We start from the raw sequence: 24,548 nt of genomic DNA on the forward strand, positions 1-24,548 counted from the left end.
GTGTGAAGGCTGAGAAGAGATGAGTAGGAATGGCTTTTATGTGTACCCAAACTGAATTCATGAGCACTTGTGCAAAACTCACTTTGCCTAAGCAGGCTGTAAGTCCTGCTTGTTCTTGTCGGAGTGCGGTTACAAAACCAAGTCATCATTGGAGATCTTGAGGTGCATAAGATTCTTCAGAAGGTTCAGCCTTTCTTGAGGACAGAGTAGATGCAGAGTGTCCCATCCCAAATAATCATCTCTCACTCATTTCTGGCCCTGCTCCTTCTCTGCCTCCCCAAAGTGGCCCAGGTTGTGATAACAAGTCTAATCATTTATATAAGGAACTTGTTGACAGTTTCTGTTTTGGAGCCCTAGGTTCTGAGGATACACCTAGATTCAAGAAGTGCTGAAAACTCCTACACACAAGGAGAAATGGTTTCCATGACTGGTCTTGTAGTTTCATTTCCTTTGGTGCAAGGTGTATGGTATGTCACTCATAGAATCAGTCAGGTTTGGAAGGGACCTCAAGGATCATCTAGTTCCAACCCCCCTGCCATGGGCAGGGACACCCTACCCTAGATCAGGCTGGCCAGAGCCACATCCAGCCTGGCCTTAAACACCTCCAGGGATGGGGCCTCAATTGCCTCCCTGGACAGCCTATTCCAGGCTCTCACCACTCTCATGCTGAACAACTTCCTCCTCATGTCCAGCCTGAACCTCCCCACCTCCAGCTTTGCTCCATTCCCCCCAGTCCTGTCACTCCCTGATATCCTGGAAAGTCCTTCCCCAGCTTTTTTGTCGGCTCCCTTCAGATGCTGAAAGGCCACAATGAGGTCACTTGGTCAGGTGGAAGCAGGATGGTTTAGTTACCAAAGTGGATGCCTTGTGTTCATTTCTCAATTGAATACTTTTTCTGTGCAGGGTTTTACAAGTAGCAAGCATTGTAAGTAGTTATTTTTAAACCAAGGACATGGTGTACTGAAATTGGCTATTGCAACACTGGCTTAGAATTAGAACACACAAAATGCAAAACCACAGTAACCCTAATTTTGCCATTCTTGCCTGTTTAACTGATCAACAATAGTGCTGTGTTTGTGCAGCATTTAAAATGATTTGCTGAGAGAAATGTGAAGAGCTTCTGGCAGGCTGCTCTCTTAACTGTGTGTGTGTGCTCAGCTGCTCTGCTCAGCACTGAGCCATGATGAAAAGTCAGAGGATGAGTCCTCTTAGGAGTCACAACCCAGATCTTGCCTTGGCATTGTGAGCAAAGGAGCACCCAAAGCCCCGTCCAGGATGGAGGCAGAGACTTGGATGGTGAAGTGGACAGTTCCTTATGCTCAGAGGACATGCACCCATGATCACAGCATCATAGAACTGTTTCTAGTTGGAAGAGACCTTTAAGATCACTAAGTTCAACTGTTAATCCAGTGCTGCCAAGGCATCACTAAACCATGTCCCTCAGCACCACATCTACATGACTTCTAAGTCCATCCAGGGACGGGGACTCCACCACTGCCCTGGGCAGTGTGTTCCAGAGGTTGACAACACTTTTGCGAAGGTATTTCTTGCTAACATCTAACCTAAATCTCCTTTGACATAATGAGAGGCTGTTTCCTCTTGTCCTATCGCTTGTCCCTTTGGAAAAGAGACCAACTTCCACCTCACTGCAACGACTGAGGGTACCCTTCACAGGATCACAGAATGGTAGGGGTTGGAAGGGACCTTGAAAGACCATCCCCTACCAGAGCAGGGTCACCTAGATTAGATCACACAGGAATACAGCCAGGTGGGTTTTGAATATCACAAGGAAGTCTCCACAACCCCCCTGGGCAGCCTGTTCCAGTGTTCTGTCACCATCACAGGGAAGAAAGTTTTCCTTGTGTTTGCATGGAGCTTCCTATGCCTCAGCTTCCACCCATTACCACTTTCCTGTCATTGGGCATCACGAAGAAGAGCCTGGCTCCATCCTCTTGGCACTCACCCTTTACATATTTATGAACTTAATGAGGTCTCCCCTCAGTCTTCTTCTCTCCAACTAAAGAGACCCAATTCCCTCAGTCTCTCCTTATAGGGAAGATGTTCCACTCCCTTCATCCAGATTGCTGGTAGAGTTATTACAGAGTAGTGACCCAAGCACTGAGCTCTGGAGAGCACCACTTGTACCTGGCCACCTCCTGGATTTAACTGCATTCACTACAGCTCACCCAGCTTGCCCTGGTTATGAACTGAGGAGAAAGTTCTTCACTGAGAGAGTCAGTATCACAGTATCATTAGGGTTGGAAGAGACCTCACAGATCATCAAGTCCAACCCTTTACCACAGAGCTCAAGGCTAGACCATGGCACTAAGTGCCACGTCCAACCTTGCCTTGAAGTGCCCCAGAGACGGCGACTCCACCACCTCCCCGGGCAGCCCATTCCAGTGTCCAATGACTCTCTCAGGGAAGAACTTTCTCCTCACCTCCAGCCTAAATCTCCCCTGGCGCAGCCTGAGGCTGTGTCCTCTTGTTCTGGTGCTGGCCACCTGAGAGAAGAGAGCAACCTCCTCCTGGCCACAACCACCCCTCAGGTGGTTGTAGACAGCAATAAGGTCACCCCTGAGCATCCTCTTCTCCAGGCTAGCATGCCTGGATCTGTATGCTACAAGGAGCTATGCCACCTAATGAGTTAGAAGGTTCAAGATAATACAGACTGACCATAAGGATGAATTTTATAAGGCCATAGTTCATGTCCTCATCCCTCAAATCCTATTTTTGCCTGCCTTGGTCCTGACATTCTGGTCAGCACAGGGGAGAGGCAATGGGACTGCTTGCTTTAACCTGCTCCAGCTGTGAGTTGCCTGATTTTCCCTTCAGGGGCTTTTATGGGTCTGGGACATGCATGTGTCCATCTTCAGATGGAAATTAGCTTTGGATGCCACATGTCTACAACTACCTGAGGGGTGGTTGTGGCCAGGAGGAGGTTGCTCTCTTCTCTCAGGTGGCCAGCACCAAAACGAGAGGACACAGCCTCAGGCTGCACCAGGGGAGATTTAGGCTGGAGGTGAGGAGAAAGTTCTTCCCTGAGAGAGTCATTGGACACTGGAATGGGCTGCCCGGGGAGGTGGTGGAGTCGCCGTCCCTGGAGCTGTTCAAGGCAGGATTGGACGTGGCACTTGGTGCCATGGTCTAGCCTTGAGCTCTGTGCTAAAGGGTTGGACTTGATGATCTGTGAGGTCTCTTCCAACCCTGATGATACTGTGATACTGTGATGTCACCAACTGGACTGACCTAAACAAATCCAGGTGGGGAGAAAGTAAGGATTGGACAAGCAGCCTCAGCAGTGGTTCCTGCGTGCTGCTGTTGCCCTGTACTCTGGCTTGAGTGCAAGGTGTGACGCGATAGCGACACAGACTGAGTTATCCTGGGAACAGGCAGATCAGCTCTTGCCTTTCCACATTTTTTTCTGTTCTAAAATTTGACTTCCTTGTTAAAAGCGAACAGTTTCCAGGGGGTAGGGAGCCCCCAGAGAAGAACGTTTATATTTGTGTTTTTAGGCTGTCTTGCTGAATGAAAACAGTTGATCGTTAACTTGGTGGGGTGACAGTGAGCACAGAGAACTTAAATATCTCACCACGCTCACAGGGAAAATAACAAGCCACCCTTCATTGTATCATGGGAAGATGCATAGCCAGAAAAACTTTCCAACTCATTAAACTTTTATACTTGCTTCATACAAGCTTAATGCAGGCTTTTTTTCCATCCTGTGATGCTGTAGGGATGCTTCTGAGCACAGCTGGGGAGGACACTGCCAGCTTTGCTGTGTTTCTTTCTGAATGTGCCTTTCTTGCAGAAAAAAGCTGAATTACTAAATCTGAAGGACTGTAAAAAAAAAAAGGAGGTTTCCTTGTTTGTGCATTTCAGGTTGTTTATTATGCTGGGCCTGATAATGAAATGGGTTTGGATGTTTCCCCCGTGATAAGTTGAGTCAGCTTCTGTGATTGTGTGAGGTATACAGATAAGGACAGGGGTAAAGGAAGAGAGTTCTAAAAAACAGGAAAATACTATTGTAAGTATATCAGGCAAGTTAGAAACTGGAAGAGGGTACTTGGAGTCATGTACCATATCTGCTGCTGCTTGCAGGGACATCTTCAACTAGATCAAGTTGCTCAGAGTCCCAAACAACCTGACCTGCAGTGTTTCCATTTCCTTTCTGGGCAACCTGTGCCAGTGTTAGATCCCCTTTGTCTGTAAAAATCATTGTTTCTTACATGTGTCTCTCTAGACCCATGGATTTAGACATTCCTTCACCATGAATTACATCCTCTTGTCTTGCAGCAGCATGTAAAGGCTGCTTTTTAAAAAGCAAGGCCAAGCTGGGCACATCATCTTGCTGTAAGCAGCCAAATTGGTTTGCTTTTTGGTTGGATGCTTACAGGTTTCTGAAAGTACATGACCATTCTGTTCTAGGAGCTTGCCTCTGGATGAAGCAGCTTGGGCTCCTTCTTAGAGCCTGTGCAAGGTCAGGGATCTGTAGTGTAGAACCTATGGTTCTATGATCTCCAGTTCAGTGTCCGACCAAATGCTCAGCAGCAGGCAGCACAGAGTTGAAAAGATTTCCAAGTGAGCATCAAAAAGAGTGATGTGATTAATTGTCCTGCATGGAGCTGGGACATGGACCTGCCCAGCTGAGGCAGCTCATGTGGGAGGGCTGCCAAAGGAAGGGGAGAAGCTGGGACTGGGAGATGGGGAGAAACAGGCAGTTGGGAAAGGTAGAGCAGAAAAAACTCTGTGGATTATTTGCAGCAGCCTGGAGATGTGTCTGCTTTCTAGGGAGGTAACCTGTAGGTAAAGTAAGTAACCTCAAGCATGTTGACTGTCATTCCTGGCTCCATTCCTTGCTGTCCCTGGACAAGTCACTTTCCTACTGACTCAATATCCCGCATTTGAACTGAGCTGGTTACTTCTTGGGATGTTCTGGGGGTAGCCTCATGGCTGCCTTTCCAGTTTGATGTATGAAGGCAGTGAGCAGGGATACAAAAACTGAACATAAAAACAAGCATGAAAAAGAACCCACACTTCCCTGACCACCTTTTCTGAATGGAATCATGTCCCTGAGGGTAACCTCATTGTGCTTTAGTCATCACTGATGTATGTTCCTTCAGTTACACTCATGGGAACATGCTTTTTGTTTTATTTCCTTTTCCCTTCAGGCTTTTAAAGATGTAATTTTGTGTGTTTGTGTAATATGTTAATGTTTTAAGCAACTAGTAATAGAAAAAGAGAAGAAATAATGAACAATAAATCAAAGTTGGACTAAACCAGCTGATAATCAAATAACACAAGAGCAGGACTTGAAGGAGAGCTTGTGAAGGGAGCCTCAAACAGAGAAAATGCAAGTCCTGAGACTTGAAAAAGGAGGGGTTGTGGCTTGCATCTGTCTTGAACCCAATACCTGAGGAAGGCTAAGACCAACAAGCAAAGGGGTCACTCCTTAGCTGTCTCTTACTCAGATAAAGCTCTGTACTGGGACCAGTGCTGTTGAATATCTTCATCAGTGATAAAGACAGTGAGATTGAGTATGTTCTCAGCAAGTCTGACACCTCCCTTGATGTGGATGTGGAAGTGCAAGATGTCACAACATTCCATGACATCTCTTCCTATGGACATGGGCATGGAGGGTGCAGCCTCATCCCTAGGTGCTACTGGCCCCAGCTGCCAGCACCATACCAGGCTGGAGAAGTGTGGGCAGGAGAACGTTCAGTGGTTTTAAACTAGAGAAAAGTGGATTTAGGTTGGATGTTAGAAAGAAATTCTTTGCCATGAGGGTGGTGGAGCACTGGAACAGGTTATTCAAGGAGGTGATGGAGGCCCCATCGCTGGAGACATTCAAGGTCAGGCTTGATAGGCCTCTCAGCAGCCTGATGTAGTTGGGGCTGCCCTGCTTGCTGAAGGGAGTTTAGACTGGCTGACCTTTGAAAAGGTTCCTTCCAACTCAACACATTCAGTGATTGTATTGTATTCTGAAAGCAAAGGGAGCTCTGCTTAACTTTAACCCTTGAAATAAATGTCCTGTTAATCCTACTCTGCTCACAAGGTGCTCAGCTCCCAAACCTGGGAGGCACAAACCAAAGAGTTCTTAGGGCAGTTAAGGAATTGGTTGACCTGGTGCTAAGACTTAGCTCAATGTGCAGAAGCAAAGTGGAGCTAATTGTCTTCTCTGTTGGATGAGGTGTGTGAGGCTCAAGGAAATGCCATAGAGAACACTGTTGATCCACAGGGGGAAGATGCTGGGGGTGGTCACAGCTTCAGAGTTTGACACAGGTGCTGAGTGCGTGGTTCTCTTTCACCTGTCCAAGCTGGCTTTGCTTTGAGAACCAGGAAATCTCAAAGGCATTGGCTAGAGAAGAGGAACATTGATCCTTTTGTAGAGCTGTGTGTTTTCTAGGCTTTAGCTCTCCTGGCCCTTGCCAAGCCTACCTTAGGGAAACAAAAATACCCTGGGAGCGTTTTGCAGGATCAGGTGGCAACATGTGGAAACTTTCTGTTGTTAAACTTTAGTCATGGTTCCTTTTTTCCCTTCCCTTCCTTTTCCCCATCCACAGTGGAGTATGACAAGGAGTTCACACCTCACCAGCGGCACTACAAGGAGTTCAAGTTCAATTTGTCTCAGATTCCCGAGGGTGAGGCCGTCACAGCCGCGGAGTTCCGCATCTACAAGGACTGCGTGGTGGGGAGCTTTAAAAACCAAACCTTCCTTATCAGCATCTACCAAGTGCTGCAGGAACATCAGAACAGGTATGCAAGAAAGGGCTTGCTCTGTGCCACCAGGCGCTCTGCTGGGGAAGGCTGAGCTTGTGCTGCTAATGCAGGGTTTGTTCACTTCAGGGCTTACGGTATCATGGGATCCTTTCCTTGTGGGAAATGGGATGGAAAGTGCAGGATGGACCTCAGTCAGAGAAAGTCCATGGTATTGTAGACCACAGTGTCACTTCCCTGCAATCTTTGTGTTGTCTTTAAATAGAGCAAGGATTTGGTATGCAGCAGTACAGTTTTAAGGTTATTATGCTGGCATCGCTCTTGTGTACTGAAATAACTGCACCCTCTTTCAGCGTGTTGCTACCAGCATAACGAGTGTAGCCTGTTTGAAAATGACCACTGATTATCCCAGGCTTGACCTATTCTCAGCTGGACTTGGTAAATAAAGTCAGAAAAAAGATCAGTGTTCTGACTGCAGGTGCAAAATGACTGCTGGGCTCTCAGTGTCAATGAGAGAGGCAAAAGAGAGAGAGAGGCATGGTAGGAACTGTGACAGAAGAATCCAAACAAGTGTAAATGGAGTGATTAATTTGGAAAGCATCAGGTTTCAGTTAGGGAGAGTCACGTAAGGCTAGAAGAGGGAAATGTGTGGTCAGTTAAATGTTAGGGTAATGCTGTGGTACAAAAGCGTTTCGTTACTTCTGCTGAAACGTATCAGGGCTGTGAGAATTCCTCTGCTGCAGGCAGAGAAAAGGAAACAGCAGGGTTTTCAAAAAAGCTCCATTTCATAGCATCATAGAATCAACCAGGTTGGAAGAGACCTCCAAGATCATCCAGTCCAACCTAGCACCCAGCCCTAGCCAGTCAACCAGACCATGGCACTAAGTGCCTCATCCAGGCTTTGCTTCAACACCTCTCAGTGCATCCTTACAGCTGAGAGATTCCAGCCCTCACATCATCTTTGTGGCCCTCCTGTGGCCTTACTCTGTCAAGTCCATGTCTCTCTTGTGCTGCAGTCAGCACTGTGGCCTCAGCAGAAGAGAGGAGCAGCATCCTCTCCCTGGACCTGGTGTTCACACTGCTGGGAATGCAGCTCATGGGATGGTTGACTTCTGGGCTATGAGCACATGTTGGCAGCTTTTGGGTCTTTCAAATCTCTTTCATTGGACTCCTCCTGCCACTGCTGGTGGATGTGCTGAAGACATCCTGCCATTGGAACTTGGAATCGTAAAGCAACTTTCTCCAGATCCAGGCTGGCAGTGATCCATGTCCCTCCTGATACGGGCTAGGTGTGAACCAGTGACCCAAGAATGAGTGTCTGTAGTTCATTACTAGCCTCTGACTCATCCAGTCCCTCAAGGCTCCTGTTTTGTTTCTTTTTCTTCTTTCTTTCTTTATTTTTGCTGGTGGGAAGGAGGCAGACATTTGGCTAAAGGAACTTCCGTTGAGTCTGCAGACTTGTCACATCATCCACCCAGAGGTGGGCAAGACGTGGCTCACATACTCTTGCAGCTGTTAAAAGGAGGTGCCCTTTTCCACCCTTTCCCTTCCAGCTTAAAGGACTTTTTCATGTCCATGTAAAATATAAAAGCATGAACTAAAACATAGCAGGAGTTGCTTACCACTCTTCACTGAGGTTCTGACTCCATGGGCTGCTGCTACAGATTCCAGCTTGCAGGCACATTGGTGACTTGGATGGACTTTCTCCTGTAAATGTCCTTGAAAACAAATGCTAAGAAGTGTATTTAGCAGTTCACTGATACCTCTGTGTGGAGGGAAAGAGAAAGGATTTTTCTGCTGTGCCCTAAGCAGCTGTGTTCTGAGTGTTCTGGAGCTTTGTTCATCAATTCCCTTCTTTTAGTGAGGGGGAAATTAAAAATCCAAAGTGCTTTTTCTCCTCTCCCTTTTTGTCTCAATTTGGAATAGAATGTTTGCTTTTCCTGTTGGGAACACTACAAGGTTAAATTACATGGGGAAAAAAAAAGCCACTGTTTTTTGAAGGAACTTGCTAAATATTTGTGAGGCTTCTGTTGCATTTTAGCAGCCACCTTATGAGCCAGAAAATAACAGCTGCCTCTGGGCCTCTGGCTTTGAAGACAAAAAAGCCAAAAAGAAAAGTTGTCTCACACTTCCTTCTGACTAATGGTTTGCATAAAAGCTTAATGCTTCCTCATGTATGATTGCGTGTGGAGGAGTCTGTACAGGTCTTGAAGCTAAGCAGGTGAACCAGGAGTTGGCATAGGACTTTTTAATTCATCTTTGCTGACAAATATTCCTTCTGGTCGGGAAAATTCATCTCTATAGGGCACAGGAAAGGTGCCTGTTCAGCCACCATCAGCAGTGCCCAGAGAAAGTTCAAGGATTCCATGTTAATCTTGGTTAACATGTGTCTAAGGTGATTATTTGGGCTCAAAAGAATTCTTGACAGGGCAGCTGGCACACAAGGATTTAAGCTAGCCATCCTCATAGAGAGGCAGGGAGGGGGAAAACATCAAGAAAACAGACCTGCTCAAAGCAATCATAGAATCATAGAATCAACTAGGCTGGAAGAGACCTCCAACATCATCCAGTCCAACCTAGCACCCAGCCCTAGCCACTCAACCAGACCATGGCACTAAGTGCCTCAGCCAGTCTCCTCTTGAACACCTCCAGGGATGGTGACTCCACCACCTCCCTGGGCAGCCCATTCCAATGCCAATCACTCTTTCTGTGAAGAACTTCTTCCTAACATCCAGCCTATACTCCCCCTGGCACAACTTCAGACTGTGTCCCCTTGTTCTGTTGCTGGTTGCCTGGGAGAAGAGACCAACCCCACCTGGCTACAACCTCCCATCAGGCAGTTGCAGACAGGAGTGAGGTCCCCCTTGAACCTTCTCTTCTGCAGGCTGCACACCCCCAGCTCCCTCAGCCTCTCCTCATAGGGTTTGTGAGTTTGGAAGGGCAATAGAAAAGAGAGAGCTTCAGCAAATGCAAATCTTCACCAAGACTCAGCGCCTGGAAATATCCCTTGGCTCCAATTAAGTGTAATGAAGTGACTTAATTCAGTATTACTTGAGCAGAGGAAAAAAAAAAAAGCTCATCTGGACAGTAACAGCAGGAGCGTGTGGCTGCAGCCCAGATGTGCACACTGCTGCAGGGAATTGCCAGCCACTGCTGGCTCTTCAGTGATGGCTGAAAACAAGCCTAAGGCTAAAGTTTCATAGAATTATTAAGGTGGGAAAGGACCTCTAAGATCATGAAGTCCAGCAGTTAACCCAACACCCCCATACCCAGCAAACCATCTCCTGAAGTGCCACATCTGCACTTTCTTTTAACACCTTTGGTGAAAGCAACTGCATCACTTCCCTGGGCAGTCTGTTCCAATGCCTCAGCCCACTCTTTCAGTACATAAATTGTTCCTCATATGTAGTCTAAACCTTCCCTGGCACAACTCTGGGCTATTTACTCATGTCTGTCACTTGATACTAGGGAGAAGTGACCAACACCCACCTGGGTCCAACCTCCTTTCAGGTAGTTGTGGAGATTGAGAAGATCTCCCCGCAGCCTCTCTTCCCCAGACTAAACAATCTCCTACTTACTGATTTATCACACTGATTTTTGCCACTGTAGTCAAGGCTAAAAGCAAGGATTATGTGAGCCCATCCAAGACTGTCTCCCAGTCAGTGACGTATGCGGAGAGAGCACGAACGATCAGAGATCAGTGCTGGCTGAAACAGCGTAAAAGCTTGAGGGTGGAGTTTATTCCTTGTTCAAAGCCATCAGAAAAACAAGAAGTATACTCCCAGAATGGTGGGGCTTCAGGAGACCTCTGGAGATCATCTCTTGCAGCCTCCTACTGAAGCAGAGTCACCCAGAGCAGGTTGCCTGAGATCACGGTGTCGAGGTGGGCCTGGAATCTCTGCAGAGAAGGAGACTCCACAACCCCTCTGGACAGCCTGGACCAGTGGTTTGGCACCCTCACAGGACAGCAGTTTTTCCTGAAGTTCAACTGAAACCACCAGTGTCCCAGTTTGTACCCATTGTGCTTTGTCCTGTCACTGGGTCCCACTGAAAAGAGCCCAGACCCATCCTCTTGCCTTCCCCTCTTTAGATACTGATCAGCATTTATAAGATCCTCTCTCAGTCTGCCCTGCTCTGGGCTAAACAGCCTTTTTGAGGCTCCAGGCAGTGAAAGGCATATCAAGGACTGTGTGATCTAAGTGCATTCTCACTTGAAAGAGAGAACATTTTTAATACTAACTCACTTGTGTCAGGAATATTTTCATCTCCCCATTCCTTTCACCCTTTTGGAAGATGTGAGAAAAACCAAACCAGTGCCTAGAAAGTAGGGTTCTGTTTTCCAACCAAACTGTGGTTAACAGCCACATTTTGTCATAACACAAGCTGCTGGAGTTGTCAGTGGGACACTGACAACTGATTAATGAAATGGTCATAGTTGTGGGCAGCCATTAGTGGTACACAGTTAGGACTGGGAGGAGAAGCTTCATCCAAGAGGGCTGAGATGATGCCTGGTTTGCTCTGAGGGTGATGCTGCAGTGGACCAGGCTGCCTAGAGTGGTTGTGGAGTCTCCTCTGGAGAGATTCCAAACCCACTTGAATATTGTGATCCTGGACAACCTGCTCTGGGTGACCCTGCTTAGCAAGGAGCTTGGCCAGGATGATCTCCAAAGGTCCCTTCCTACTCAACCCCCCACTATGCTGGGATTCTCTTACACTTGATTTTGAAACAGGCTGTGGAGTCTAGGGGCTGATGCTGAGACGGGGAATGGGAGACATATCTGATGGATGCTGCTGTCCTTCAGCTTCTAATGCCCCAGAGCTTAAGGGAATCTTCCATTTGAAGGCTAGGGTGGGATTTGATTTTTTTTTCTTCCTGTTTTTCCTCTGTGGTATGTGGAGAATGCAGAATTCATCAAAGTACAGTTCAGTGAGACTTCAGCTCCTGGGTGTTTGTCCCACCTTGGCTCTTTGGTTTCAGCAGCAGGAGCTGCTGTGCATCAGTGTCACTTTGATGTGATACTGATGCACAGCTAAAACTTGATTGTGAGCTTTTTGCTAAGGTGTAGCACTACTTTGTGGAAGGACCAGAAAAGCCCTCTGTGACTTCTGATACCTCTTGGGAGTGGGTTGTCATGTAAGAAAGACCTTCAGAAGGGAAGGAATGAGTTTGTCCTTGGAAACAGCTCATTAATTTCTCTCTCTTTCTCGAAGCTTCCTTGCTGTCACCCAGAGAAGTGTCAGGTCAAGACTAGGGAAGGCAGTTTATGGTTGATCAAAGATGTTAGCCCTTGCTTTGGATCGTTGCTACGTTTTCAAGTGTAAATATCCTGCTGAGGCAGACCTCAAAACACTCCTACACTGTCCAAACAACTGATCTATGAAAAACACAGTGGCCTGTGTTACTGATCAAAGGAAGATATGGTACCTTAGTGGTCAAAGTTTATTAAACAGTTTTGTTTGCCCCCAGAATGAAATATGGAGGACTTGATGAGCAGAAAGATTCCTCCTAGATGATAAGACACGTGTGGGCATAGATATGCCCTGCAGAGTGACCACCTGGGGCGTATCATCTTCTACAGGATACAGCTCCTCATAGCTTAAGGCACTTGTTGGTTTTTAGCTGCCGGTTTCAGTGGTAATAAACTCTTCCTCTTTGCAACAGGATATTTATACAAATGCAATCTGAGCCTCCAGTCTAGAGAGCAAATTGATTTTCTGTCAGTGTTTATAGGTTAGAAAATAAATAACCATCTTCAACTGGGTTTTGGAATACAGATGACAAAACTAGCATCAGTCCGATTCAGGTCAGGGTCAGGTTTGTATACAGTGTACATATGTTTGTATAGGATAGAGCTGCTTCTGTGATGCTTTAGGGAAACATCTGCCTGTGTTTCAGTTCACCTTCCATGCAATTTGTTTTTTTTTTAAGGCAGTTGGTTTGTAGCAGTTTAAAGGTCAAAGTTATTCTGGGTGAAACTTACTGGTTCCAAACAAGCTGTCTTTATTCTGCTATAACTAAAGAATACCACATTTATCAATGCCTTATTTCTCTTCTTAAAGGATAGAGTTAAATACTGCTCTCATCTTCATGCCTCAGACTGCTTTTAAACTCTGAGGTGTAGTACTTTTAACCATCACTATGAATAGAATACCTCCTGGTCTTACTAATTCAGTGTGAGTTGGGATGCTTTTTTGCTTTTTGAGTTTACCAGCACTATTCCTGCTGGTAAAATCTTCATCCATCAGAGCTGTGAAGCTCAAGAGATTGAGGTGGATGTGGGGGGACACCTTTGCACTGAAATACCAGTTTTGGCTTTGCTGGGGGTTACTGCAGACTTATAAGCTGAGCTTCCCACAGTCTTGGCCTGGGGACACCATATCCTCTAGCTCTAGAGTCTCTCATTCCACTATTCACAGAGTCACAGATTTGACAGGTAAAGTCTTGAAACCAGATCTTCACACTGCTGCTCTTCCAGTGAATCTACAAGACTTAACCCCTACTGTTGTTGGCGTTACCGAAGCAGAACATCCTCTTCAGCACAGAGGACCTCTTGTCAAATATGGCAGTGGTGGTGGTGTGAGGCTAAGCTTGCCTGTCCCTTCTGCCATTCACCCATGTGTAGATGCACCCGAGGTGGCTCTTCTCTCCCTGTGCTGAATTGAAGAATACCTCCAGAGTGTCTCAGCTTCTCCGTTCTGTCCTTTTTCCTCCACTGACTCAGTTCCTGTGAATTAGTGCCCAGTTACCAATCTTTCTATTTCACTTCCAAAGTTGCTTCATTTGTAGGTTGGCAGCTCTTGATATCTTCTTCCTCCTTTCGAATGAGATCTTATAGGATGAGCAAGTCTCTTCTGATCTTCTGGCCCTCAGGTGGTCTCACTTCTTCGAGACAGTTAGATTGAGCCTTACTCCTCATAAAATTACAGAGGCTGTCGTCGCTCGTGCCAGGGGCTGGCGTTCACCTGCCTGAGGCTCTCTCTGGAAGCTGAGTGATGGAATGCCATGCAGTGCTTTTAAACTTTGGAGTGGTGGTCATTTATACATACTGACATTCTGTATCTGTGGGCAGCACCTCGTTATACTCTCTTAAGTAATAAACACTCTCCAATTCCAAGTAGAGCTTACATCTACTGAAAGATGGCAGCTCTGCAAGTCTGTGACTTTAAAGTGTTCTGCGTGTGGACCTCCGTGAGACTGAGTCAGCTGTGAATTCAGTGATTCATCCAGTATGGCTGAGAGGAAATAATCTAGTGAGTTAGCTGACATTTACAGGAGGAGGATGTCACTGCAAGCTAAGGACACGGATCCTTACTGCCGCAGAAGAGTGTCTAGAAAGTGCCCTAACCAAAACTCAAATCCCGCGGTCCTGTGCAACATTCCCTTTTGAGGAGCTGCTGCTAGGCAGTCTAGACTATTATGTCAACTTGTCTTTGAAGAAAAGTCAACAAAGGTTCAGCTGATGAAAAGTTATAGAGACTTATCATAATTAATGCTTTGGTAAGTGGCTGTTGATGCAGAACAATCCTTTAAACACCTGGCTGATGGTAAGCTTTGAAGCTGGGCCAAAAATGTTGTTCTGAGATCTGTAATTAAACTAAGAGGCCTTTAACTTGGTCGTTCTGAAGGTGAGATTTCTGCTTGTTCTCACTGTCTCCCTAGTAAAACTTCTACTTTGTCATGGAAAGAAGTGCCAGGGAGGGTGGGAAAGTTAAAAAACCCAATTCAACAGAGGCTGGTTTAAATTTAGCTTTTTATAGCTTCGGTGGTTTTCCTGTAGCAAAGTTCCAAGCTGCAATGGGTACCCAGAAGAAAGAAAATATTTTAATGGTAACATTTCACTAAGTATAGTAACAAAGATTAACTGCTTGACCTGGTTACTAATTCAACAGAATTCTAATCTAATTAGTGTTCAATTAAAGAGAATTAGCACCCAGAGATGTTTCGCTGAAAGGTTTACGCAGAGGTTTCAGTTAACAAAATATTTGTCTTAAGTGGGGGGGGGGGAAATGCTGAAGTTAAATGCAGGCTGTTTCTTCTGGAAATGCCCTGAGGACATGGTTGGGATGCCAGCAGTAAGAATAGTAGCAATATTTTACGTTTCTATCTGATAAATTGTCTCATTCTCTGAGGACACTGGAGCTAAAATCTGCCTTCTGAATTACACAGTCCATATTTCTCTAGTAAAGTGTATACATCTTTCTGTTTATTGCAGCTGCTTCTGATTGCTTAGTTGACCTTTGCTTCTCCATCCTCCTCCAGAACCTCTGAAGGCCGTGGAAACACTCCCATTTATTTCTTGGGACTTAAGTCTGTTGCTTTAGGGCCCTGTTCCAGAACACACAGCTTTGTTTGGAGTTGGGAATCTCTAACTTGCATCTTCCCATTTAGAATCATAGAATCATAGAATCAACCAGGTTGGAAGAGACCTCCAAGATCATCCAGTCCAACCTAGCACCCAGCCCTATCCAGTCAACTAGACCATGGCACTGAGTGCCTCATCCAGTCTTTTCTTGAACACCCCCAGGGACGGTGCCTCCACCACCTCCCTGGGCAGCCCATTCCAATGCCAATCACTCTCTCTGGGAAGAACTTCTTCCTAACATCCAGCCTATACCTACCCTGGCACAGCTTGAGACTGTGTCCCCTTGTTCTGTTGCTGGTTGCCTGGGAGAAGAGGCCACCCCCCACCTGGCTACAATGCCCCTTCAGGTAGTTGTAGACAGTAATAAGATCACCCCTGAGCCTCCTCTTCTCCAGGCTAAACAGGCCCAGCTCCCTCAACCTCTCCTCATAGGATTTGTGTTCCAGGCCCCTCACCAGCTTTGTTGCCCTTCTCTGGACACCTTCCAGCACCTCAACATCTTTCTTGAATTGAGGGGCCCAGAACTGGACACATCACTCAAGGTGTGGCCTGAGCAGTGCTGAGTACAGGGGCAGAATAACCTCCCTTGACCTACTGGCCACACTGCTCCTGATGCAGGCCAGGATGCCATTGGCTCTCTTGGCCACCTGGGCACACTGCTGGCTCATCTTCAGCTTACTATCTATCAGTACCCCCAGGTCCCTTTCCTCCTGGCTGCTCTCCAGCCACTCAGTCCCCAGCCTATAGCGCTGCTTGGGGTTATTGTCTTCTTGTCTCGGGAACATTGTTTCTGTTCATTGCCTCAGTTCCTTCCTTCGCTTTGCTTCTTGTGATGTAAAGTTACATTATGCTTGGATCACCCTTGTTACAGAAACCATTAACTGAACTCACCCAGGTGGTTAAGCACACAGAAAATAAAGGTGAGACTGTTGGGCACCATAGTGGCGATGAGATGATGGTAGCTGTATAAAACTCCAGAGGCAGGTTTAGACAGAAAGAATGTTAAGAAACTGCTTGTTTTTGGTGATGGAATTTATCTCTGTATGCTGCATTAGAAAGTCCTGTTGTGTGGGTGCCAGAGGTCCTGTAGTGTCGTTGAGAAAGAGGGTTGCTTGGGCCTGCAACCTCTGGGCTGACCCTGCACAGAGCAGGTCTTCCTTTCTCTCTGCACAGCAGTGCTGGCTCATGCATTTCTTAGAGCCTTTCTTTTTCCAGTTTGTTCCATTCTTCATCCTTCTTTTGCCCTCAAGTCCTGTCTTGCTTCTGTTACTCTCAAACACTGAAGTTTTCAGGTAGTCTCCCATTATTGTGGTCATGTACCACACTACTTCCTTCTTCATGCTTTCTTCTGGAATGCCACTGCCTGCCTCACTGCACAGGATCAGTATCATCATATAATGACTGGAAATTCAGTACTCTCTTTGATGTGGCTTGCTGGGTGCATGATCCATTGCTCACCCTCCTGCCACTCTTCAGATGTTACTTACCTGCTGTTGCAGGTGAAGGTCAGAGTTGTTCCTGAACTCTCTTCCCATTGGAGGAGTGGTGGCAAGGGCTGCTGTTGGAAAGGCTGCTGAGTCAAGCACAGGGCACCCAGCTACTGAGGAGGAGGGAAGCCTTCATGCTGTAAACGTAACTGCATAAGGAGCCCTCGTATTCTGAAGTGCTTATTTTTCCATGTGTGATCTCATGCAAACTGAGCTGCTGGGCAGTAGGACATAGCAGATGGCCAAAATTAAAATGTAACTCCAGCAAAATGTTTGGGTTTGGTTCTGTTGTTTTTAAGTTGAGCTTTGATGGGTGGAAAGGACAAGTACCCTCATTTCTATTAAGTTATTGTTAGGAAAAAAAAATCAGAGGAGAAAGACAGGTGAAGATGGAGTTGGCACCTGGTCTCCATTTTGTGGTGATGACCATGGGTTAAGGATAGGAATTGTAGCTCTCTGGCATAGGAAAGTTAGACCCTCCCCTTCTTGTTGCAGTGAGAAGATGTAGAATCATAGAATCAACCAGGTTGGAAGAGACCTCCAAGATCATCCAGTCCAACCTAGCACCCAGCCCTAGCCAGTCAACCAGACCATGGCTCTAAGTGCCTCATCCAGGCTTTGCTTCAACACCTCCAGGGATGGTGCCTCCACCACCTCCCTGGGCAGCCCATTCCAATGCCAATCACTCTCTCTGCCAACAACTTCCTCCTAACATCCACCCTAGACCTCCCCCAGCACAACTTGAGACTGTGTCCCCTTGTTCTATTGCTGGTTGCCTGGCAGAAGAGACCAACCCCACCTGGCTACAACCTCCCTTCAGGTAGCTGTAGACAGCAATGAGGTCACCCCTGACCCTCCTCTTCTCCAGCCTAAACACCCCCAGCTCCCTCTGCCTCTCCTCATAGGGTTTGTGTTCCAGGCCCCTCACCAGGTTTGTTGTCCTTCTCTGGACACCTTCCAGCACCTCAACATCTCTCTTGAATTGAGGAGCCCAGAACTGGACACAGCACTCAAGGTGTGGCCTGAGCAGTGCTGAGTGTACATGAGATTTCTCTGGGTGCTTCTCCAGCTGATTCCACTGAACTGAGTTTTGGTGGGCGTTTGATGCCACAACGAAGTTGATAGCATTTGAAGCTGAAGCCCATGAAGAAGATCCAGTACCAAGTCTAGACTGGCTAGGGCTGGGTGCTAGGTTGGACTGGATGATCTTGGAAGTCTCTTCCAGCCTGGTTGATTCTGTAATTCTATGATTCTAAGTGCTTTAGAATAAGATGTTCTAATCCCTATTGGCAAACCTCAGAGAAATGTCTTTAGGGACTCATTTCCCTTCACTGTTTGGTGCTTGGGCTGGCTGGTAGTTGATTTTTATCTTTTAATTTAGTCAATTGTGGTAGGTCTGTGTGGTGGAAGATGGGCTGAAACCATCAAACACCCTGGAGAAAGTCAGAGAGTGCCTGGAAATGGTTGGTAGTTGTGATGGTTTTGGTCTTTCCCTTCCCCCCCCACCACACCCACTTAAGAAAATCACCCAGACTGGACTCAGCTGCTTTGGAAATTGAATGAATGAAGCTTTATGTTTACAGCTTAGCACAATATACAAGCAGGTATTTACAATACACACAGAAATATACAAGCTAAAAAGGCAATACAGAAACACAACAGCCCTTCCAGAAACCTGAGTCCCCAGCAGGGGCTCTCAATCTTCCTTCCACCTTCTCCCCACTCCTCTACATTACCCCAGACTTTGCCTTACATTCCAGGTGGGTTTGGAGGGTCGGCCAGGGGGGTTAGGAAGCAGGTGGATTAGTCACACAGATGGCAGGTTAGAGAGGGAGAAAAAGTGCAGCCCCAAAGACAGAGAGCAAACAACTGTGTTATCTGTGTTTATGTTCTTGTTCTTATACATCTCAGCAAGCCTATGAGTGAAGCAGACATCACCATTGTTTCCCTTTCACAGCCTGTAGTCTAATTCTTCTCACCAAATAGCCCAGCTAGGCTCAAACCAGCACAGTGGTTTGACCAGTGTCCTGCCAGGACTATAAACTCTCCAGGGAGAAGAGTGCTTTGCTGATCCCTTGCTGATGGAGAAATGGACAGACCTGAAGAGTAGGATTGCTTTCCTCCAGCCTAGAAAATGGTGAAAAAGCTTTAGAGTTCCCAGATTTCCTAAGTGGAAGCACACGTGCCTGATGGAACACTGCATGCAAACAGATCTGGGCATTGGCTGTTTTGGTTTGTTTCACTTATTAACATCACTGGTAATGACTTCGTGTTTTGCTTCTGTAGCACTGAAAAGCCAGGGGAGAAAATCCCAGACATCACAATCTTGTCATTGTGCTTCTCCTCTGCAGGTCCTCTGACCTGTTTCTGCTCGACACACGGGTGGTGTGGGCCTCAGAGGAGGGCTGGCTGGAGTTTGATGTCACTGCCACCAGTAACATGTGGGTGATGAACCCGCAGCACAACATGGGACTGCAGCTGAGCGTGGTGACCCAGGATGGTAGGTTGTGGGCCAGTTAATGCATGTCATCTCTTGAGTCTCTTGGATGCTGTCTAGAATCATGGAATCATACAGGTTGGAAGAGACCTCCAAGATCATCCAGTCCAACCTAGCACCCAGCCCTAGCCAGTCAACTAGACCATGGCACCAAGTGCCTCAGCCAGGCTTTTCTTGAACACCTCCAGGGATGGTGACTCCACCACCTCCCTGGGCAGCCCATTCCAATGCCAATCACTCTCTCTGTGAAGAACTTCCTCCTAACATCCAGCCTAGACCTCTCCCAGCACAACTTGAGACTGTGTCCCCTTGTTCTGTTGCTGGTTGTCTGGGAGAAGAGACCAACCCCCACCTGGCTACAGCCTCCCTTCAGGTAGTTGCAGACAGCAATGAGGTCCCCCCTGAGCCTCCTCTTCTGCAGGCTGCACACCCCCAGCTCCCTCAGCCTCACCTCATACGGTTTGTGTTCCAGGCTCCTCACCAGCCTTGTTGCCCTTCTAGAAGTAGTCTAACTAGAAATAGTGAAAGAAAAACTTCTTCCCCAAAATGGTTGTCAAACCCTGGAAGGGGCTGCCCAGAGCAGCGGTGGAGTCCCCATCCCTGGAGGGCTTTAGAAGTTGTGTAGATGTGGTGCTAAGAGGCATGGTTTAGTGGTGACCTAAGAGTGTTGGGTTAGCAGTTGGACTCCATGGTCTTAAAGGTCTCTCCCAGCCAGAACAATTTCATGAGTCTAAGGAGAAAGGGAAGGCAGCTTAGGGGCTGCCGCGACGCTGGCAGCAGCAATCCAGCTGCGCTCTCTCTAACGCTCACTTCTCTGTTTGGTTTGAAGGTTTTGGTCTAAACCCCAGGGAAGCAGGCCTTATAGGCCGCCATGGCCCTTATGACAAGCAGCCCTTTATGGTGGCCTTCTTCAAGGTCAGCGAAGTCCACGTGCGCACCACAAGGTCAGCGACCAGCAGGCGCAGGCAGCAGAGTCGCAACCGCTCCAGCCAGGCTCAGGATGCTTCCAGGGTGTCTAGTGTCGCAGGTAATGGCTGAGGGCAAGGTGGAATGGCTGCTTCTTGTGTTCCTCTTTGCTTTGGCATGCAGCAGAAAGGAGGTGTGGGGCAGGATGCTCTTCCCTGGGAGAACACCTTACATCTGAGGAGATGGAAGAGGGCATCTTACATAATCAGACTTAGAGGAGTCTTCTTGAATCCAGGGCAGAGCCCTGTGTGAAGTTGCAGCTGTTGAACTGAAGAGGGTGAGATGTTTTAACCCCAACTCTTGTGTGCTTGTTGGTTGCTTACTGTGCCATAATTTGTCTGGAATTCTGCCACGTGAAATGCAGTGTTTAACAGATTCTGTCTCTCTCTACTCTGAGATCTGTGGTTTTGCACATAGGCATTTCCTTGCTTGGTGTTCTTTGGGATAAAACATCTGGTACAACACCATGAAATCTTCTTGGGGGCACGAGAGATAGCTTTAAAGCATTGACAAAGATTGAGGGTGTTCCCTCTGTTAAGTTTTGTCTGTTTTCCAGCCAGTCTGCACCATGGTGCTTCATGCATTGAGTATATCTACACAATTAACCAAGGTGGGAAAGACCTTTGAGATCATCGAGTCCAACCTATCACCTTACCTTAACTAAACCATGACACTGAGTGCCTCGTTCACCCTCCTCTTAAACACCTCCAGAAGCAGCCCATTCCAATGCAAATCACTCTTTCTGTGAGGAACTTCTTCCTAACACCCAGTCTAAACCTGCCCTGGCACAGCTTGAGGCTGTGTCCCCTTGTTCTGACACTGGTTGCCTGGCAGAAGAGACCAACCCCACCTGTCTACATCCTCCCTTCAGGTAGTTGTAGAGGGCAATAAGGTCTTCCCTGACCCTCCTCTTCTCCAGGCTGAACAACTCCAGCTCCCTCAGCTGCTCCTCCTAGGGCTTCCCTCCTCCTGAGTATTTCAGCCTGTTCCAAGTTAGATGATTGATTTGCCTTTGCTGCCCCCTTCGTTTCCAAGGGAATCCCTGCTCTTCCCACATCTAGGAACCAGAGAAGAGAGACAGCTGTGTTTAGTCCAGACACAGTGTGAGGAGATGAACAAGCATTGCCCAGATTTAGCTTGTGTGAATAGGCTGTCCCTCAAGGGACAGGCTTGGGGCAGAGTGGGTGGAAAGCTGTCTGGTGGGAAAGGGCCTGGGAGTGTTGGTTGACAGTGGTTGAACAGGAGTGTGTGCCCAGATGGCCAAGAAGGCCGACAACATCCTGGCTTGTATCAGGAATAGCATGACCAGCAGGACCAGGGGAGTGATTCTGCCCCGTACTCTGCACTGGTGAGGCCACACCTTGAGCACTGTGTTTAGTTTTGGGCCACTGACTCCAAGAAGGACATTAGGATGCCCAAAGAAGGGCAATGAAGCTGGTGAAGGGTCTGGAGAACAAGTCTGGGGAACTGGCTGAAGGAACTAGAGCTGTTTAGCCTGAAGAAGAGGAGGCTGAGGGGACACATTACTGCTCTCTACATTGGTCTGAAAGGAGGCTGAAGTCAGGTGGGTGTCAGTCTCTTCTCCCAAGTAACAAGCAACAGGTCAAGGGGGAGCAGCCTCAAGTTGTGCAGGGGAAGCTTTAGGTTGGACATTAGGAAAAATGTCTTGCCTGAAAGGGTTGACAAGCCCTAGAACAAACTTCTCAGAGCAGAGAAGTCCTGATCCCTGAAGGATTTAAAAGCCATGTAGATGTAGTGCTGAGTGGCATAGTTAAGTGGTGACCTGGCAGTGCTGGGTTAATGGCTGGACTTGATCATCTTAAAAGTGCCTTCCAAGCAAAATAATTCCATGGTTCTGTAACTCTTGCATACTTGAGTTGTGGGTGAGCTGTTCTACACTTGATGTGGACCTGTGCTGGCCATGGAACTGAGAATCTGCAGAGACACAGGGCCAGGTTGGGAGCTTCTCCAGGGCTGGTAACCAGGCTTTGAGTATGGCTGTGTGCTGATGCACTCTTAAAGGCACCTTTATGGCACTAAACTCAAGGTTTTATTACTATTAAATTAGGCAAAAAGGTCCATTTTTACATTGCTGCCACACATCAGGGCATAAAATTAGAAGATGAGAAAAAAAGGAAGAAAATAGCTAGTTGCTTTGTGGTATCAAGGGTTTTTTTTTTGAGCTCTTCTAGCTCAAAGCCAGCTTTAATTTAAACCCTGGAATTTGGCAGTTCAGTAGTCAGTGAGGTATAGTTGAGACTGTGGATTTAAGGCTTGGTTGGTTTCTGTGTTTAGAAAAGAGAGACTGCATCAGCTTGTTTTCCCTTCTAAGTGTGACAGTCTCAGACTGCTTAAGAAGTTGTTGATTTAATAGTCTGACCATAGAACTGTTGAAGTTGGAAGAGACCTTTGAGATGATCAAGTCCAGCCACTCGCCTTGAGCTCACAATCCTGTCACTACTGCTAAGCCACTGCCGTTAAACCATGTTCTTAAACACCACATCTGTGGTGATGGTGACTCCACCAGTGCCCTGAGTAGCCTGTTCCAATGCTTGATAACTCTTTCTCTGAAGAATTCTTTCCTAATATCCAGCTGGAACCTGCCCTAGCACAACTCAAGGCCATTTCCTCTTGTCCCATCGTTTGTTGCATATGACAAGAGGCAGACCTCCCACCTCACTACAGCCTCCTTTGAGGTAGTAGTAGAGGACCATGAGGTCTCCCTTCAGCCTCCTCCAGACTAAACAACCCCAGCTCCCTCAGCTGTTCCTCATAAGACTTGTGTCCAAGGCTCTTCACCACCTTAGTTGCTGTTTTTTGGACATGCTCCCACACCTCAATGTCCTTCTTGGAGTGAGTGGCCCAAAACTGAACACAGTCTTTGAAGTGTGGCCTCACCAGTGTCAAGTAGAGGGGGACAATCAGATCTCTAGATTTGCTAGCCACGCTATTCCTGATACAGGCCAGGATGCCATTGGCTTTCTTCACCACCTGGGCACACTGCTGGCTCATGTTCAGGTGGCTGTCAAGCAATACTCCCAGATCCTTTGCCCGTGGACAGCTCTCCAGCCACTCTTCCCCAAGCCTGTAACCTTGACTGGGGTGGTTGTGGCCTGAGTGCAGCACTCAACACTTCACTTTGTTGAATCTCATGCTTTTGGTTTCTGCTCATCTATCCAGCCTGTCCAGATCTCTGCACAGCCTTCCTGCCCTCCAGCAGATTCACACACCCACCCAGCTTGGTCTTGTCTGCAAACTTGTTGAGGCTGCACTCAATCTCCTCATCCAAATCATTGAGAATGATGTTAAAGAGACCTGACTCCAGTACAGAGCCCTGTGGAACACCACTTGTAAGTGGCCATTGGCTGGCTTTAACTCTGTTAACAGCAACTCTCTGGGCCTGGTCATTCAACCATATTTTTTCACCCATCAAAGAGTGCACCCATCCAAGCCATGAGTAGTCAGTTTCTCCAGGAATGTGCTGTGGGCAACTCTGTCAAAGCCTTTACTGAAGTCACCTTGTCACAGTAGGAAATCTGATAGGTTAAACGAGGCCTGCCCATCATAAGTGCATGCTGAGTGGGCCCAGTTCTCTTGTTGTCCCATGTGTGATGCAGGATGTCACTCAAGATGATCTGCTCTATGACTTTCCTGGCACCAAGGTCAGACTGAGATGTCTGTAATTTCCTGCATCCTCCTTCTGGTCGTTCTTGTAGATGTAGACTGCCCAGAGGGGTCTGAAGACTTTCAACCCCCACCTGCCTGTATTTCTATGCAACCCAGTCTAGGTGTACCTGTGTTGGCAGGAGGGTTGCACTAGATGATCTCCAGAGTTCCCTTCCAACCCCTACCATTGTGTGTGATTCTGTGAACAGCCTTTTTCAGGTTGTCTTTAGCCACTGCAGGGGCTCCAGGAGCAGCATGAGGTGCTCCACAAGGAAGGGAGCATCTCTCAAAGTGTGCTTTCCTCCCAGCAGACACGCACAGCACCAGGCAGATTCCCCCAGGTGTATGGGAACCCAGCACCACAAAGGGCAGCATGCACGAGCACTGAAGGCAAATAAGGCCAAGTGAAAGGTAACAAAGCTGGTGAAGGGGCTGAGAACAAGTCTTATGAGGAGCACCTGAGGGAACTGGGGTGTTTAAGTTCAGAGAAGAGCAGGGTAACCTTATTCTTCTCTACAACTACCTGAAAGGAAAGTGGAGCCAGGTGGGTGTTTGTCTCTTTTCCCTGGTATCAAGTGATAGAACAAGAGGGAATGACCCCCAACTTGTGCCAGGGAAGGTTTGGATTGGATATTGGGAACAATCTATTTGCTGAAAGAGTGATCAGACTTTGGAACAGGATGCCCAGGGGGGTGGTGGAGTCCCAGTCCCTGGAGGTGTTCAAAAACGTTTTGACATGGCACTTTGAGACCTGGTTTAATAGCCGTGGTGGTGTTATGTCAGCAGCTGGACTCAGTGACCTTGGAGGTCTTATCCAGCTGAAACAATCCTATGAGTAGAATTCAAATGCTT

General features: G+C 47.3%; 1 protein-coding gene across 1 annotated transcript in view; it reads left to right on the forward strand.

Annotated features, from left to right (window-relative positions):
- The window catches only part of BMP6 (bone morphogenetic protein 6), a 101,985-nt gene that overhangs the window by 64,935 nt on the left and 12,502 nt on the right, over positions 1-24,548 (forward strand). The window contains exons 2-4 of the mRNA XM_064161160.1: positions 6,564-6,756; positions 18,919-19,067; positions 19,894-20,091. Of these exons, the coding sequence (XP_064017230.1) occupies positions 6,564-6,756; positions 18,919-19,067; positions 19,894-20,091 (540 nt within the window). The remainder of the gene's footprint in view (positions 1-6,563; positions 6,757-18,918; positions 19,068-19,893; positions 20,092-24,548) is intronic.

This window comes from Pogoniulus pusillus, chromosome 21 (genome assembly GCF_015220805.1).
Source record: "Pogoniulus pusillus isolate bPogPus1 chromosome 21, bPogPus1.pri, whole genome shotgun sequence".
In the NCBI taxonomy this organism is placed as follows: domain Eukaryota; kingdom Metazoa; phylum Chordata; class Aves; order Piciformes; family Lybiidae; genus Pogoniulus; species Pogoniulus pusillus.